Raw genomic sequence first — 15,893 nt, forward strand, 5'->3', positions numbered from 1 at the left:
AGCTTTAGCCGGGGGCGCGCGCGCGCCGCCACCGCCGCAGCCGACATCGTCACCGCCACTGCCACCGCCACCGCCACCGCCACCTCCACCGCCACCTCCACCGCCACCGCCACCGCCACCGCCACCGCCACCGCCACCGCCACCGCCACCGCCACCGCCACCGCCACCGCCACCGCCACCGCCACCGCCACCGCCACCGCCACCGCCACCGCCACCGCCACCGCCACCGCCACCGCCACCGCCACCGCCACCGCCACCGCCACCGCCACCGCCACCGCCACCGCCACCGCCACCGCCACCGCCACCGCCACCGCCACCGCCACCGCCACCGCCACCGCCACCGCCACCGCCACCGCCACCGCCACCGCCACCGCCACCGCCACCGCCACCGCCACCGCCACCGCCACCGCCACCGCCACCGCCACCGCCACCGCCACCGCCACCGCCACCGCCACCGCCACCGCCACCGCCACCGCCACCGCCACCGCCACCGCCACCGCCACCGCCACCGCCACCGCCACCGCCACCGCCACCGCCACCGCCACCGCCACCGCCACCGCCACCGCCACCGCCACCGCCACCGCCACCGCCACCGCCACCGCCACCGCCACCGCCACCGCCACCGCCACCGCCACCGCCACCGCCACCGCCACCGCCACCGCCACCGCCACCGCCACCGCCACCGCCACCGCCACCGCCGCCGTCACCGTCACCGTCACCGTCGCCGCCACCGCCACAGCTACATATAGATTATTGATTAGGCAATAACTCAAGGACTAGTTGGGGATGAATATTACTGGAGCTCGGCCCCGACGCTACGACGCACCAGCTATGCTAATTACAGCTCCGGTCGCGGTAGAAAAAAGCACCGAGAGCCGCCCGCCAAGCGAGTCGGGTAAGGCGCGGACATAAGTTCCGTGTATTTGTTCTGGCGCCGCTTCTCCAACTCCCAGCTGGGTATCCCACGTTTACGTCAATTACAACTTGCCGCGCGAGGGCCGCCGGTTACCTTTTCTATAACCATTTCTCACGAATGGCGTTCGTATTTGCTTGTCGGGTATTTATTATCGGACATTTATCGGATTAGGCCGCGAGCCTTAACGGATTTAATGAAGAATTACCAACAAGTCCGTGTGATATGCCACTTTCAATTACATGTAATTAAAAGTCATCGATGAAATAGCGCGCTGCTACTTGACTATATTGACTTTCCATGCTTCGTACGGCAGCCACATGTGCTACGATAAAAACTTTCAAGAATTAATTTTAATAATTCATTCATCTCTTATAACTTCGATTTCTTCCCGAGGAGTAAAAATCAGATTAAAGTTTTAAGCACTCCTATAGATTTTAGCTGCCTGCGGGGTAAGGAAAGTAACTTAAATGTTGCTTACGCTGAAAAAACTGATCGATCGGTTCTAGAGCGACCGAGTAATTTTTTTTTTTTTTTTTTTTTTTGTAAACCTATTTAAGAAAATTGCACTTTCCCTTAAATAAGTTTAATTTTAATTAATTATCTATAGTGTATTGTTAAATAAGCTGTTGAACGTCATTAAATCTTTACTCGGCATCATCAGCGCGTTCAATTAATTTAAAAGTCATATTATGTAAGCTCAATCATAACTTATCATTGGAAAATGGATTTCAATATTTCAAGTATCACTATTCCATAATTATTGAATCATTTAATCGAAGCTCAATAATATAAATCGTAAAATGTATTTCAAACGGATTAAAACTTACGGGAATTGTATGCCAAGTAAATTAGAATTAGCGCTTATATTGTTTAAAATTCATTTATAAATATTTCTTTTGCATCCCTTTAAAATGCAAACAAATATCGATTTAATTTAATAATGCAACGCTGCACTTCGTCGAACAAGGACGCTCCATAATTACTATCACCGTTATACATTTATACTGCTTTCAATATTCAAAATATTAGTTTTATTTAATAAAACTCTGGATATAGCTTTTCGGTTAGTAAAAAATAAAATCTTTAACCACTGCTACCTATGCAAAATATTTTAGCTTTGTAATTTTAATTTTAATGTTGTCTAAATAGCCGGAAAAAAAATTCTTAAAGTAAACGAACCTTTAAAACGTATATACATAATAATGTTTCGCTTCTTCGGTTAGCAATTAAGACGCTAATGTTTTCCTTATCGTCCTTTAGATCCTATTGTTGCTTTATTTGCCTAATACTTTAGTCGACATACGCAAACGATAATGTGAAAACTCGTAACGTGAAATTAATGTTTTTACATGATATTAAAGTTTTTTCTTTTCATATCCCCTAACGATCGACTGAATAATGGACGTATGAACTCGACTGGTGTGGAGTTGGACGTGTTTAACTTTAGTTGGATCACAAAATGAACAAATGTGAAGGAAAGGACTCGCATATACACTAGTGTTTACTGTCAGGGTTACAGTTTTTATGATGGAAAATTATTTCACACGAGGCTCTACATTTATCGAAAATTCTCTCCAGTCGGTTGAATATTTTTTTCAATATTTTTTTCAATTAATAATAATTTGCCGGATGGAAATAGATAGAGTTTGCCTACTTTGATATAATACGAATATCAAGACTATCGAGACAGGGAAATCTATCCCACTACTCCCTATGTCCTATTAACGAAATTGCGAAAGCTGCGGAATAATAACTGATGATACGTTGATCTAACCTTCATTACGATAAGATGAATTTGCGCATGTAAAATCCGTAGCTCCATATTAATGAAACGAGAGCTCCAAAGAAAATCATTGATTCCAGGGGACATTGCAATTAGTATGTCATTATATTAGTCATTGGCAGTTGAAGTTGCGGTTCGCGATATCATATTTGCCTAGTTCGTAATTTCTCGGGAAGGCCAGTGAACGGATGGGAGATCGATGTAAGAAAGCTCTGGGCAAACTTGGAGCAATCGCACCTGGCACGCGGGCCTCGAACGTATACCACAAGCTATCTAAAAACTATCATAAGCCAATAATGGAAGGAGAAACGATGGTTGGGGTGGGAGGACGAAGAAGTGGGTAGTCCGACGCACCTGATCCTTTGGGCAAAAAAAGCTTGGCGCACAGGTCGTAAAATGTGTCGGCATGGGAGGCCGTTTTAAGACAGGACATCGGGATGCGCGGGTCCGCGGTGAATGTAGAAGCGGGGCTGATAACGGACGTAGAAACGTCGGGCCGCCCCGTAGATGTTAACCGCGGGCAAATAGGTGTAGGTAACCGGTAGCGTCGCGACGCTCAGCCACTACATGTATAAGCGAGTCGCGTAGGAGCTCGAACGTAGCTAGTAAGTAGAAATCGATAGCCGGTACGTTGGGCTCCCTCTATGCTTCGGCCCTCCCCGTTTCTCCGCCGGCCCCCTCACCGTCACCCTCGCCTCCGCCCCCTCCCCGGCCCCTCGCGCGCTACGACTTCGTGCTCTATAGGTCTAGCGAATGTCTATTAAATTGACCCCAGCGAGTAGTACGGTAAAAGTTCTCTTCTCCGTGCGAGCACGAGCACCCGACAGGACTCGAATTTTCGTTATCTTTCGGGTTGACCTACTTTGCGCAGACAATTCGTACCACTCGCCGAGCCGCCGTGCCTTTCTAAGTAGCGTGTACTAACCGCTACGAAGCAGTCGTGTCTTTTTTGTTGTCGTCATTTTCGTCATCGTCGTCGTTGTCGTCGTTGTCGTCGTGGTCGTCGTCGTCGTCGTCGTCGTAGTCATCGTCGTCGGTATTATTAAGCTCGGGCGTCACTGCTGGATTAGGAGTAAAGTGGCTTCTACCAAAGTCAAGTGCACACGTACATGCGAGTAGGCGTCTGCATCGTCGTCCTCGTCGTTCTCGTCGTCATTGTCTTCAGCGTCTTCATCGTTCTTGACGTCTTAATAATTCTTTACTTCCGCTCGTTACCATCGCTACACCCTTTCCTCTTCTGCACTGCTCTTATCCTGACAAACCTGCATCCATCTACCAACAGCCCGTTAAGTATGCATTAACTCGGACGATTGTTCGATAAAATGAAGCCCATCGACTATGGACGGATGCGAATATACATATACGTACATCACGCACGCATGTAAACAGACATGACCGTATGCATAGTGTTGTTACAGAAGGCGCTCAGTGCATGAGTAAGGATACGCGTATGTATATAGATATAAATAATAATTCGGTGCATCGGTTCTCTCCGTCCTGTTCATTCCGTGATTTTATTTATATCGTCCCCTCTCCCGCCCTGCTGCCCATTCCTTTTATCACTTTATCCCTTCGTCGCTCAATTGGCTACTTAACTATATTTGCTCGCCGGATTCCAAGCAGATGCGTGCAATTTCAGCGAACAAGTGAACCAACCTGCAGTAGTAAAGGTGGAGTAGAGTCGGACGTCGCCCGCCGAAACATTTCCCATTGTTTCCAGGCGAATCTACGCGGGCTTTGGCTCCAGCAGCGTATGTGCGTACGAGCGCCACTTATAACCGACTTTCCTCTGGATAAAAGAGATGAAAATTCGAAAAGAAATTTTCATCCCGGCGCCATCCGAATACCCTACGATGTAGCGATCGGTCAGATGCAGCTTCCGCGTCTCGAGGTCTCTTTTAACTCGCTCCAGTCTTATAACCCCCACCCCTTAGCTACGATAGATAAAAATCCTTTTTCGCGAGAACGGAAGCCGCCGCTGCGGTTTATCGACAGGGAGAGGATATATGCGGAAAGCGCGAGGCAGTGTGGTGCGCACGAATACCAAGAGGATGCACCCGGAAAGAATGAGAGAGAAATAGAAGCAAAGCGAATGGACATTAAAGAACGGGGAGCGCGTGTCCATCGTGCACCGAGAAGCGACCAAGACGAACTCACTGGCAAATAAACTTCTTCTTTAGCATTTTATTTGCAGCCCCGTCTCGAGAGAGGAGCATTTCTCTCGATACAGATCGTCGATTAATTATGTCGGCCTCTCGTTTTATTATTCACAGTGCTCCCGCGGCCCGTAGCGCGCTCCACTGCTGAGCCGTTATCGGAAACTCGTTACATGCACAGAGGGCCTACTCGCGAGACACGTGTTTGTCAGCAAGGGAAGCGACGGAGATGTGTGGCGAATATGGGGGTGAGTTGTTTGAGGAACTACGAGCAGCCACGAGCGTTTAATGCGAGTGGTCCGGTAGTTTCGGGCGAGGCTTATGTATATACGGCCGTGACGACGTACGAAATCTTAACGAGCTCACTCTGTCACTTGTATGCCTCTTTATCTTCTGGCATTAAGCTACGATTGGATTAGATTCGCTTTGTCGGGCGCGTTTATTGTTTTTCCGGCCAGAATCGAGGCGAAAGTGCTCTTTTCTTTCGATCTCTCGCCTCGCTTGTTACGATAAGAGGAAATTTCGTCAGGTCGCGCGCTAGCAGAATTACCGCTGCTTCATTTGTTTGTCGTTCGATCGAAAACAAGGGGTCATAAAGTAATAAAATACCATTTGTTTATCGCCGTAAAGGCGCGTTAAAGTCGCTCGATACGATGATACCCGAAAATGCAATTTTTCACTCGTGATATTTCTTACGACGGAATAGATGAAATTTACAAAATGAGCGAAGATGAGGAAATGCATTTACACAGACTCGTTTAATAATATTTTTAATAAATCAGATACAATCCGAGGATTTGTTAGCATACGGTAAATTAATTTTGTTCTATTCACAATGGAAGGTTATTTTTTAGTTCGTTTTTAATGCAGACAATGTTAATGCAATTCAAAGATAATCAAATAATGAGTAAGAAGGGAAACGATGAATGTAAATACACTGCACCCTTCATTCGACAAATGATCAATTGAAACAAGAATTTGAGTAATTTATCGATGGACGTCTTATGGATAATTTATCGTAGAATCTGGATAATAATATATTTTATAATTATATAAACGGGTTAATTAATAATACAAAATACTTTTAAATTCTACTATGACATTATTTGAATTTATTTTATCATCTTCATTTATTCATACGAGTACACACAATAACTAATGATTATAAAAGCAAAACTCTAAAAAAATCTGTTACCTATGCTTCAAAGAAAAGAAAAGAATAATAATAAAAGACAATGCAAATACATAACATTCATTCCATTTTATGAATTTAAAAATGATATATTTATTAATAAAACGCTGTTCCGTACGAATAAAAACAATACTGTAAAATTTATCGACTAAAAAATATATTATTAATTAAATTTTATTGAAAAAGTTAGTAACAAAAATGAACATTCTCTAGTAATTTCGGATAATTGAAATTTGTTTAAGGTATTGAATATATTCTTTAATATAGACTTGTCGCGAATAACAACGTTAATAAATTAACATAAAATATTTTCTATTCATAATACAATAATTAGTTACATTTTCCTTTATGTATGGTAAAGAAGAGTATATGAATATGGTAGAATCGATGGATAAAAAACCAAAAGAAAGCTTGAATTTTTGCGTTATTTTTGTTTATTTGAGAAGCTATCTAATTAATCTATGAATACGTACATGAGAATCGTCTATTATTGTACTACCATTTGAAAAAATAAATCTGTAGGAATTGGTAGATTATTATTAAATGACTTTCCATTTCATATCTTTAGCGGTATTTGTATAATGAAATACGCGATCTATCGATATATAACAAATATGCATTCGGATAAAGATTTATCTAATGTTTCGAAATCCATGTTATGTGCTTACTAATTACATTTTAATAATCGAACTCAGTGAAAATAGAATCGAATTAATCGTTTTATCTACTTTTGGTTTTTGTTTTGTTTTTTTACTCACTATGACACTAGGTAATCAATTGACGATTTTATTATCCAATTAATATTTGTTGATATTACGCGTTGATAAATCATAAATATATAAAAATCTTAGTTTAGTCGAGACGTAATTTATGGCCCGTTTATTTAACATTATTTCATTGTAGAATTTCATTTTAGAATAAACAAATTTAAGATAAATTATAGGTATAGAATGAAAAAATGCGGTTATAAAGCTTGATATATTTGCAAAATGGGATCAAATCATTATTTAAATTCAATATAATTTTTAACGCGAATTTTCTATATATATATATATATATATATATATATATGTATCGAGTCTTATATACAAAAGTCAGAAGGAAAATTAAGATTTCCATCGTGCATTAATAATACAATTAGTATCGAGTAATAAGAGCATGAGAAAATTCAATGCTCTTTATGCGAAATTACTTATCAAAGGCAAAAGTGGGCATGGGCAAAGTAATGCGGCCGTCTCGAGCTTACAATGTATAAACAATGTTTTCAACAATAGAAAGTCGGTGCTAACGCGATGGTTGCTTCACGTATAAAAATAGTTAAGTACATACGACGTGGTGATGTTGGTGGCAATGGAACTTACATCCAAATAGAGATAACGTAGCCTTAGCGAATAAGAGGGAACAGGAAATGGCTATATTGTCGATCGACCCAATTATTATACCGTACAGTCCCGAAAATGCTTTATGTATAGGATTTCTTTTGCGCGATGAATGACGGATGTTTGTTTAATTGTTCGATAAGCTCTTTCATCTTCCTCGGCGAGATTATTTCATGAGACGCGTGCACGTCGAAGTCTCATTAATATTTGAATAAACCTCGCCAGGAAATTGAAATAAATAATATGATCCTGTACCTTAAACTAATATTAATAAAAATTTCAGGCCTTAAAGCCTTGCGCGGTAGTCAATCTGTCGATCCGATGTTTGCTCGCCTCGTGATATTTGATTGAGCGAGTGCTTCATGGCGCCTCTCTCCTCTCGATAATAATGGCCCACGCACTTAACGCCCCCGAGGAGCTATTTTTCGAGGGTAAATTTTGCCGATCTCTCGGTGCATTTATTTAATGGACTGCGAAGGGGCCGCAGCGCCTTGCTTGACTTGTCGGATATCCTTATTTTCTCGTTTTTTTTTTCTCGTTTTTTTTTTCTCGTTTTTTTTTTTTTTTTTCTGCGACGACAGCACACTCGAGCGGTAATATCAAGAGCTAATACGCGCAGCTTCAACAGCTAATTGACCAACTTCTTTACGTTGGGATAACGAAATTTGCTCGAGCTGCTTGACGAATGTTTCCTGTGGGGCGCGAGTCATCGATGGCACTCTTTCGGATCATCGAAAATATAACGAAGGAGAAGCGCAGCCGAGATTCGGTTGGCGGCGCATCGAGCGCTTGTCAGGTCGCGAATGAATTTGCGGAAAACAGCTGTCGTCATTGAAAATGAAGCTGTCAAGCCAAGGGAGATTATATTAAGTTCACGTATAAAATATTTAAATTATTAATAATTCAAATATCAAGAGCGGGTATGTCAGTCAAGTTGAAGCGGTAAAAATACAAAGAAACCGACGCGACTTTGCGATATAGTCATAAATCACCGTTAGGAATAAGACAGCCGACGAATCGATTATCCGTTTTAGTTTTGTAGTTTGAGTTTTGTAAAAAGACAACGCGGAAAACAGGGGAAAAATTGGAAAGCTGAGCAATCCTGGAACGAAACCTCGATATTAGTTTGTGCGTTCGCCGAGGCTTTTCCTCTCTCGTGGCAACGAAATGCCGACCGCGGGAATATCAAGAAACATGGGGACGTCTTTTAAAAGGGTAGCATTAGCCCCCTTGGAAATCGTTTTAAAGCACAAGCGAATTGAACAAGTCGTCCAAACCGCATTTTAAACTACTTTTTCCTCTCTCTGTCCGCGAGAGTAATGGAGAGAAGGCAAGCGCGGGAAGTCCGTCGGGATTCTGCAGTGTGACTAGGGGCGAGGAGATGAAGTGATCGGTAGAGGGAGGGTGAGGATGAGGATGAGGATGAGGATGAGGATGAGGATGAGGGGGTGGGGTGGGGTGGGCTGTGGGAGGCTGTGGGGGGGGGGGGCAGAGAGCTACACGAGAGGCCTTCATTATCGAAAAATTGATCCTATTAGGCAGTAGATGTGGCCAATGGCCAAACTTTCTTCCCATCTCATGTTTTTTCTCACGCTTGTAGACGCTGGGACAAGGATGGTGTAGGTATGCGACCGATGCAAAATGGATTGGCTTGAATGGAGAAAATCCTCACGACCTTTTGCGACTTGCCGCAAAAACTTCACCCCTTTTCGAAAACAAACTAGGCCGCTTTTTATTCTCGTCCGTGTCACGCTTTATTTGAATTTCATAGCGTCTAATGCTACGAACGATGAAAATTTCAAAAGCTCAAATTTCCTCAGTCCCGGGGAATTTCAATTTTGATACATGTACGGATAAAAGTGCTCCGTTATCTCAAAGAGTGAACAGGCCGACGATAATGAGGTATAATTAATTCGAGATACACACGGCGGCGCTTACAATTGCGTGTCTCGCAGCCCTTTAATACTTTCAAATCCATTAACCGTGCGTGCGTCCTTTTTTCCATTTAGCTGCTCGTTAAAATTGCGAGCGCAGGAGGGAGATTTTCACTTTTGACGATTTTACACAAGCGCGTCCTTTTTTGAATATGTTTACCACCCCCTGTTCTTCATAAATGAAACAATACCTATAAAGCTCGATTTTATAACAGGTGTTTGCATCTAATATAACTGTATTGGATTAAGTATAATGGCAATACAACCTATTTGTTTAGTAATTAATTATTACGCGAAAACAAATTGGAGTCAATTGTAAATGAAATTCTTTTTTAATGACGACAAAGAGAACGAAGCTGAATATCTAAGTAATTAATTATCTTAACTTTACCAGGTTTATTATAAAATTACAGTAATTATTTTGTGAGATGAAGTATGTAGCGAGGCACTTGTAATTAAATAGCCCCAAATAATCGAGGAAACATTATTACGTTAAGTCCATTATATTAAGTGCATGCGAACATGTTTACATTAGTCTGCAAGTAAAAGTAAAATGTGATATCGTCTTATGCGCCGTCGTCAATTGGCCATTGGAATAACAGAAGCCACACTGCAATGACGAAGCACAAGAAACTCGGCTGTTTGGGTAATGATGAAAAATTAATGTGAAATGCGACCGCGACGGTGGGGCAGTGGTGAACGGGGGGGGGGGCTGAAAGAAGTAAGGAAAGATGCCCACGAACAAAGCCGATTGGAAGCGATCCGTCTCGTCTCTTTGTCCCATACTTCTTTTTGTTATAGTAGAGCTAGGAGCGATCGACGACTGCGCAGCATACCGAGTTTAATTAGCTGCGCCTCCGCCTAACTCTGACTCGCTGTTTACAAACCGATAGATAGGTATTGTCGAGCCACGGTATTGGCGAGGGACAAAGGGAGAGGGAAACGGACGGTCCTACTCCAGCTCCTCGGTACCTGCGCACCCTTCATCCAATCTCCCTAGCTTGACTTCCATTTGGCTTTCTTCTCGTTCTTGGTCCGTGCGCGTTCCGCGATCTTTTCCTCGGCCTTCGCGGTTATATACGGCAGCCCACTTCCGTTCCTCCTTATCGGCATTTCCTCGCACGTTGCTGCCTTTTTTCAAATCCCACTTTTCGAAAGTATCCGCGCGAGTTACAATCAGATCGGGAGCCAAGTTTTCATCAATTTTGCATTCGGCTTACATCGGGCCAGGGTGACAAAGGGGGCGGGGAGGACAAAAGGGTGGAAGGGGCCTAGGTATGCGAGTTGTCGTGAGAAATTGAGATTCTCTCTTGAGTTCGAGTGGAGGATTACTCAATTTTGAGGGCATTGGTAGGAGAGGAACTAGTCATTTGCCGAGCAGTGGAGAAATTTGTCATCGAATGATAAACTATTTGCCACAGGAATCAGTTGGCTGCGTTTTTTCTTTTTTTTTTTTTATCTTTTACGCGTTATTCTTTACTGTTCGCGAGATTCGTCTCAAAATATATTGATACATTAGCCGTTTGCGAAATTTAATACATGCGAAGGTATATATATATACAAATCGATAGAAAATATCACGAATAAGAGGATATCTCGAGGAGCATGGACTTGAACATGGACAGGAGCATAGACGAGTATACGCTGGATTGAAATTTAGCGTGGGATTTGAACGAGCTTCCAAAGTTGCGAGATTACCTTCGGCGACTTCGTCGCTACTTCTCTCTCTCTCTCTCTCTCTCTCTCTCTCTCTCTCTCTCTATCTATCTATCTATCTATCTCTATATATATTTGTATCTATCTCTCTCCCTTGTATCATTGTCAATAGCTCCGTTGCTTAAGTTTAGTTTCGTTGCCTCTGGTTTCACCGCCTCCACTTTCCGCGGATCCACTCCCCCCCCCCCGCCGCCACTTTCTCTTTCTCTACGTTGGACTTTTCGACTACAAACTCTAATTTCAATTGTCGAATGAGGCATTCTTCGAGCTTCGCGAGTCTATCTTCACTCGTGGTCCCTATGCTGGATTTTCTCATTTTCCAGCCGTAGTAATGGAGTTTCGAGTCCTCTTTATATATTTTATTTACTCCATGAATGGTCGTTTATAATCCGAACTCGTAACTTTTTCCAATCGATATTAAATATAACGTATGCTGGTATACATGGAATAACAATAAACATATGGATTAAGATGCAAAGGACATTTCAGGGGAGTTGATGGTATACAATAATTTGTCGGAATTGAAAATAATAATTGAATAGAGACGGATACGGCAAAACATAATCAATGCATTGCATAACATTCCTACGACATAATTCGTAATTTTAATAGAGAAAGAAATGTAGATTGAGAGCTGGAGCAGGAAGAAGAGAGTGAGAGTATGTTTGTTTGTGTGGCTGCGCGGGCGGGCGGGCGCGTGCGCGTGTTTGTCAGAGAGAGAGAGAGAGAGAGAGAGAGAGAGAGAGAGAGAGAGAGAGAGAGAGAGATTTCGTGTGAACGATATTTATTGTGTGAGAGAGAGAGAGAGAGAGAGAGAGAGAGAGAGAGAGAGAGTGAGAGAGAGATTTCGTATGAACGATATTTATTGAAAATGTATAAGAAGCGTTTGACGCCAAAATCGTCAAAGCCCAAACCATAAATGTACCGTACGAACAGCTTAATATATTTAGAGTAGAAAATTATTCGTTTCCACAATATTTCCATTAAGGGTAAGGTGTGCGAGGGTTTTTAAAACTCCGATGATCAAATATTATAATAAGTATAATTAACATTAGAGAAAAAAGAATAAGATAAAAAGTTTGATTGGGTTAGTGAGCGTTTTCAGGATAAATGATGATTGATATTTCATATTACCATATGAGTTGTGAAACTGTTGATGATGCGCATCCATGGATGCAGGCCCAGTGTGGTGGATATCCAGCATGGCGTCCGGGTCACCGCCGCTCTCAGAACAGTTGCTGAGCGCTAAAACCAAACCGATAGACACACACCTTGCATTTTTACTTTACTTTATTGTGTTCATTTTGCTTAGCTTTCTCCTGCTCTCGGTTTTTAGGTTTCAATCGTTTTTCACTATCCTCTCATACCTTAATGCCACTCTCGTTTTTCTTAATTAGTCTTTTCATACAATTATCGCATCTCGACCTCATTTCCTCTTCTATTTTCAAGAATATGTACATTGCTTTCTGCGTCTATTTTGTTCGTTGCATTTTTATTATTATTGTTTGGTTTTGTTTTGTTTTGTTTTGTTTTTTAATTGTAGATATGTATGCGTTATATTTATTGTATTTATTTCAATCTTGTATAGATTTAATAGTCTAGTCAGAGGAATCTTTTTTATGTGCCCTTAGTAAATAAGATATGGTAGCATGTGAATGGTAAAACTTTTTTTAAATATTATATTATAAATGCTTTGAACATACTTCTGTCGTGTCTTTAAGGCACGGAAGCGAAAATACAAGCAAAATAGAGAAGAAAGGAAGCGATTCGCATGATCGTTCGAATAGCATAACAACTTATTGAAAGTCACTCGATCGTACCGAGCTGTCAGTTTTCGAGAGTGGCATGTATATCAGGCATAAATATGTACAAATTCGTCACTTGACTTGGCCAAACCGTAAATGAAACGAAATTTCGCGAAATTTAAGCTCGCTCTATTTCGTCATGATTGAACGAAACGACAAGGTGATTTGAAAATTATTTTACAAAATAAATGAAAAATCATAAGGAGTTTTACAAAACTGATAAAAACCAAGGCGTCACATAGCAAGCATTAAAAACACACTAGTAAACTTATTAGACTATAATAAAATTAAATAATTAATATATAAAAGTGTCTTTATTCTAGTTATTACGCTTCTGTAAGTGCTTCTTTTTTTTTTTTTTTTTTTTTTTTTTTTTTTTTTTTTTTTTTTTTTTTTTTTTTTTTAAATTAATAATAATTATAATAATCATCGTTATATTTGTTCATTATCATTATGAATTACTGTCGTTATTGTCGTCGTTGTCGTCGTTGTCGTCGTTGTTGCTGTTACTGTTGTCATTATTATTCCTATTATTATTATCATTATTATTATTATTATTATTATTATTATCATCATTATTCCTATTATTATTATCATTATTATTATTATTATTATTATTATTATCATCATTATTCCTATTATTATTATCATTATTATTATTATTATTATTATTATTATTATTATTATTATTATTATATTACATCAAAGTGCGATAGCTCTTATTGAGCCTAAAGACTAGAATAAAGACGTGGAACAAAACAGTAATAGTAGGATTATTCGAAAATATTCGACAGTCTTGCAAGTCGAATTAACAAATATTTATAATAGGAAGGAATAGGAGATTGGAGGCGAAAGAAACAAAAAAAAAATAAGAAAAAAAACGGTTAAGGGTGACGTGAAAAGATGGGGCCCGGGCTCTATGAATTTTTCGTATTGAACTGAAAATAAAACGAAGAGCACAAAATTAAGAGAAACCTTGTGTTCAATCGGGGCGAAATACTACCTCTGATACGTCTTTATCGCGTCAGCTGCATTTCTTAAATGTACGCGTCGGTACGAGCGGTAGCTTGCAAGCAGCCACTGATTACGACCGGATTGCGCACCGTCACGGAGTTCACTATTCAGTGCGTTTGTCTATCCGTTTGGTTTTTCATCCATCTAGATCGGGCACTGCGGCATTCGCCTTAAAGTACGCAACTCCGTCATGTTGACGAGAATTAAACTCCTCCTGCCTCGAGCTCGTATCGTTCTAACAGCAACAACTAATAAGCGTTGAACGTCTTGATCTTCCGTGAAGCTATCGACGATCTTCAAGGATGAAACGAGGATGATTGATGTTGTGAGGTGATAAGAGTAAAATTGTAAGCGTTAAATAATAATGTTAATGAAAATGTTTGCCATTGAGTGGGAGCGACACTATTCGATACAAATGGTTAAACAACGAGGAAATTTCAAATTTTGAGAGCCATTTGCAGACTGTGTGCACAGCGAACAAACGGACCGGCCCGAATATCGTTGTAAAACCACCGCAAAGTGACCCGAGCCGTACTATGCTTTCAGGGTATTTACACAGTCCATTATGATAACTTTCGAGATGGTGTTTGGATAATTTTGAATATCGCTGAAAACTTTCGTGAGTATCAATGCGACTCGTGCACGACAAGCGCACTCTATAACTTTGTTTCCGTAATCGTATAAACATTTTCCATGCCGGCATTTGAGCGCGCGTTTCGTTACAAGTTGGCCGAGCATTATTCAAAATAATGTTCATCGTTGCCGCGAGCATGGTAATGTCGAAGAAAAAAATTCCCCAACTAATACTCTCCAAGTGGTAATGTTAATAAATTTTGGTTTGAGCCGATGAGTAAAGAAATGACGTGGACGCATTAGCGTCTCGTGAGATGATCTGGAGCGGCATCGAAAGCATTTTATGGCATTTTAAGAACCGTTTGGCTTGCCCATTGTCGCCCATTCGATTCGACATTCGCTTCGTATGTGCTTCGCGAACTCTTCTTCCCACTCATCGCCTTCGTTATGAAAAGAAAGAAAAGAAAAGAAAAAAAGTTCTAACTATCTCGCCCCGCCATCGACTGCGAATAATCACGAAAATCGTTTATCCCACGACTTTCACAGTACTCGACATAAATATTGTAAAACGCCGCGTAATGATTCGCGCTCACATTCTCACATTTGGTAACAACGATTGGTCAGTGCTTTTTACGTGGAAACGCGCATATTTCGATCAAGCACCTAATACATATAAAGCGAATAAACATTGGAGAGAGGTGCGAAAAAAAGTGCGGCCTATACAAGTGCTAATGCTCATTCGCGCTGTAAGAGGGCAACGTTCTGTACTTATCGCGTAGCATACCAGTGTCACCTTTCTCTTATCGGCAATCTCGTACACGTTTAATTTGATACGTCTGTCCGTGACTAGCTCCGTGATTCTCGATTTGCGGCGCGGTGGCTTTCCTTTTTCCTGCTTAGCTCATATCAATGTGGTACTTGCTAGCAAAAAGCGATAGGTCATTGATAATGAGAAAGATCGGAAACAGAGGAAAGGGCTTAATATTATTTTAAGGGGAGGGGGAGAGGGGGAGATGGGGAGATGGGGATAGGGGGAGATGGGGAGATGGGGATGGGGGGGGGGGGGGGGGGGGGGGGGGGGGGGGGGGGGGGGGGGGGGGGGGGGGGGGGGGGGGGGGGGGGGGGGTCAATTTTCTAATCGGCCCATTATTTACGACATAATTGAAAAATCAGATTTTTAAAGCCATTAATTCGTATGATCCATTATTGGAGCTCTGCCTCGTAAAGTACAGTGCCGTAAGTCTCTGACGCTTGAGCTACTGGCATCGATAACGAGTGCATATGGGTTTCCTTTTCAAGAATTTATGCGGGTATATTTTACCTTACTGATAGACCTTCCGTTATCACTCACATGTCATCGGCGTCAATTGATATTATTCAGGGTTCTGCTGTAACAAAAGTGCCGAGGATTCGAAATTCGCGATC

The 15,893-nt window shown here is 41.6% G+C and overlaps 1 protein-coding gene across 1 annotated transcript in view; it reads right to left on the minus strand.

Annotated features, from left to right (window-relative positions):
* The window catches only part of LOC105359029 (homeobox protein onecut), a 53,348-nt gene that overhangs the window by 31,167 nt on the left and 6,288 nt on the right, over positions 1–15,893 (minus strand). Inside the window, exon 2 of the mRNA XM_011495507.1 lies at positions 12,211–12,321. Within this exon, the coding sequence (XP_011493809.1) occupies positions 12,211–12,321 (111 nt within the window). The remainder of the gene's footprint in view (positions 1–12,210; positions 12,322–15,893) is intronic.

This window comes from Ceratosolen solmsi, unplaced genomic scaffold (genome assembly GCF_000503995.2).
Source record: "Ceratosolen solmsi marchali unplaced genomic scaffold, CerSol_1.0 scaffold10, whole genome shotgun sequence".
Taxonomy (NCBI): Eukaryota; Metazoa; Arthropoda; class Insecta; order Hymenoptera; family Agaonidae; genus Ceratosolen; species Ceratosolen solmsi.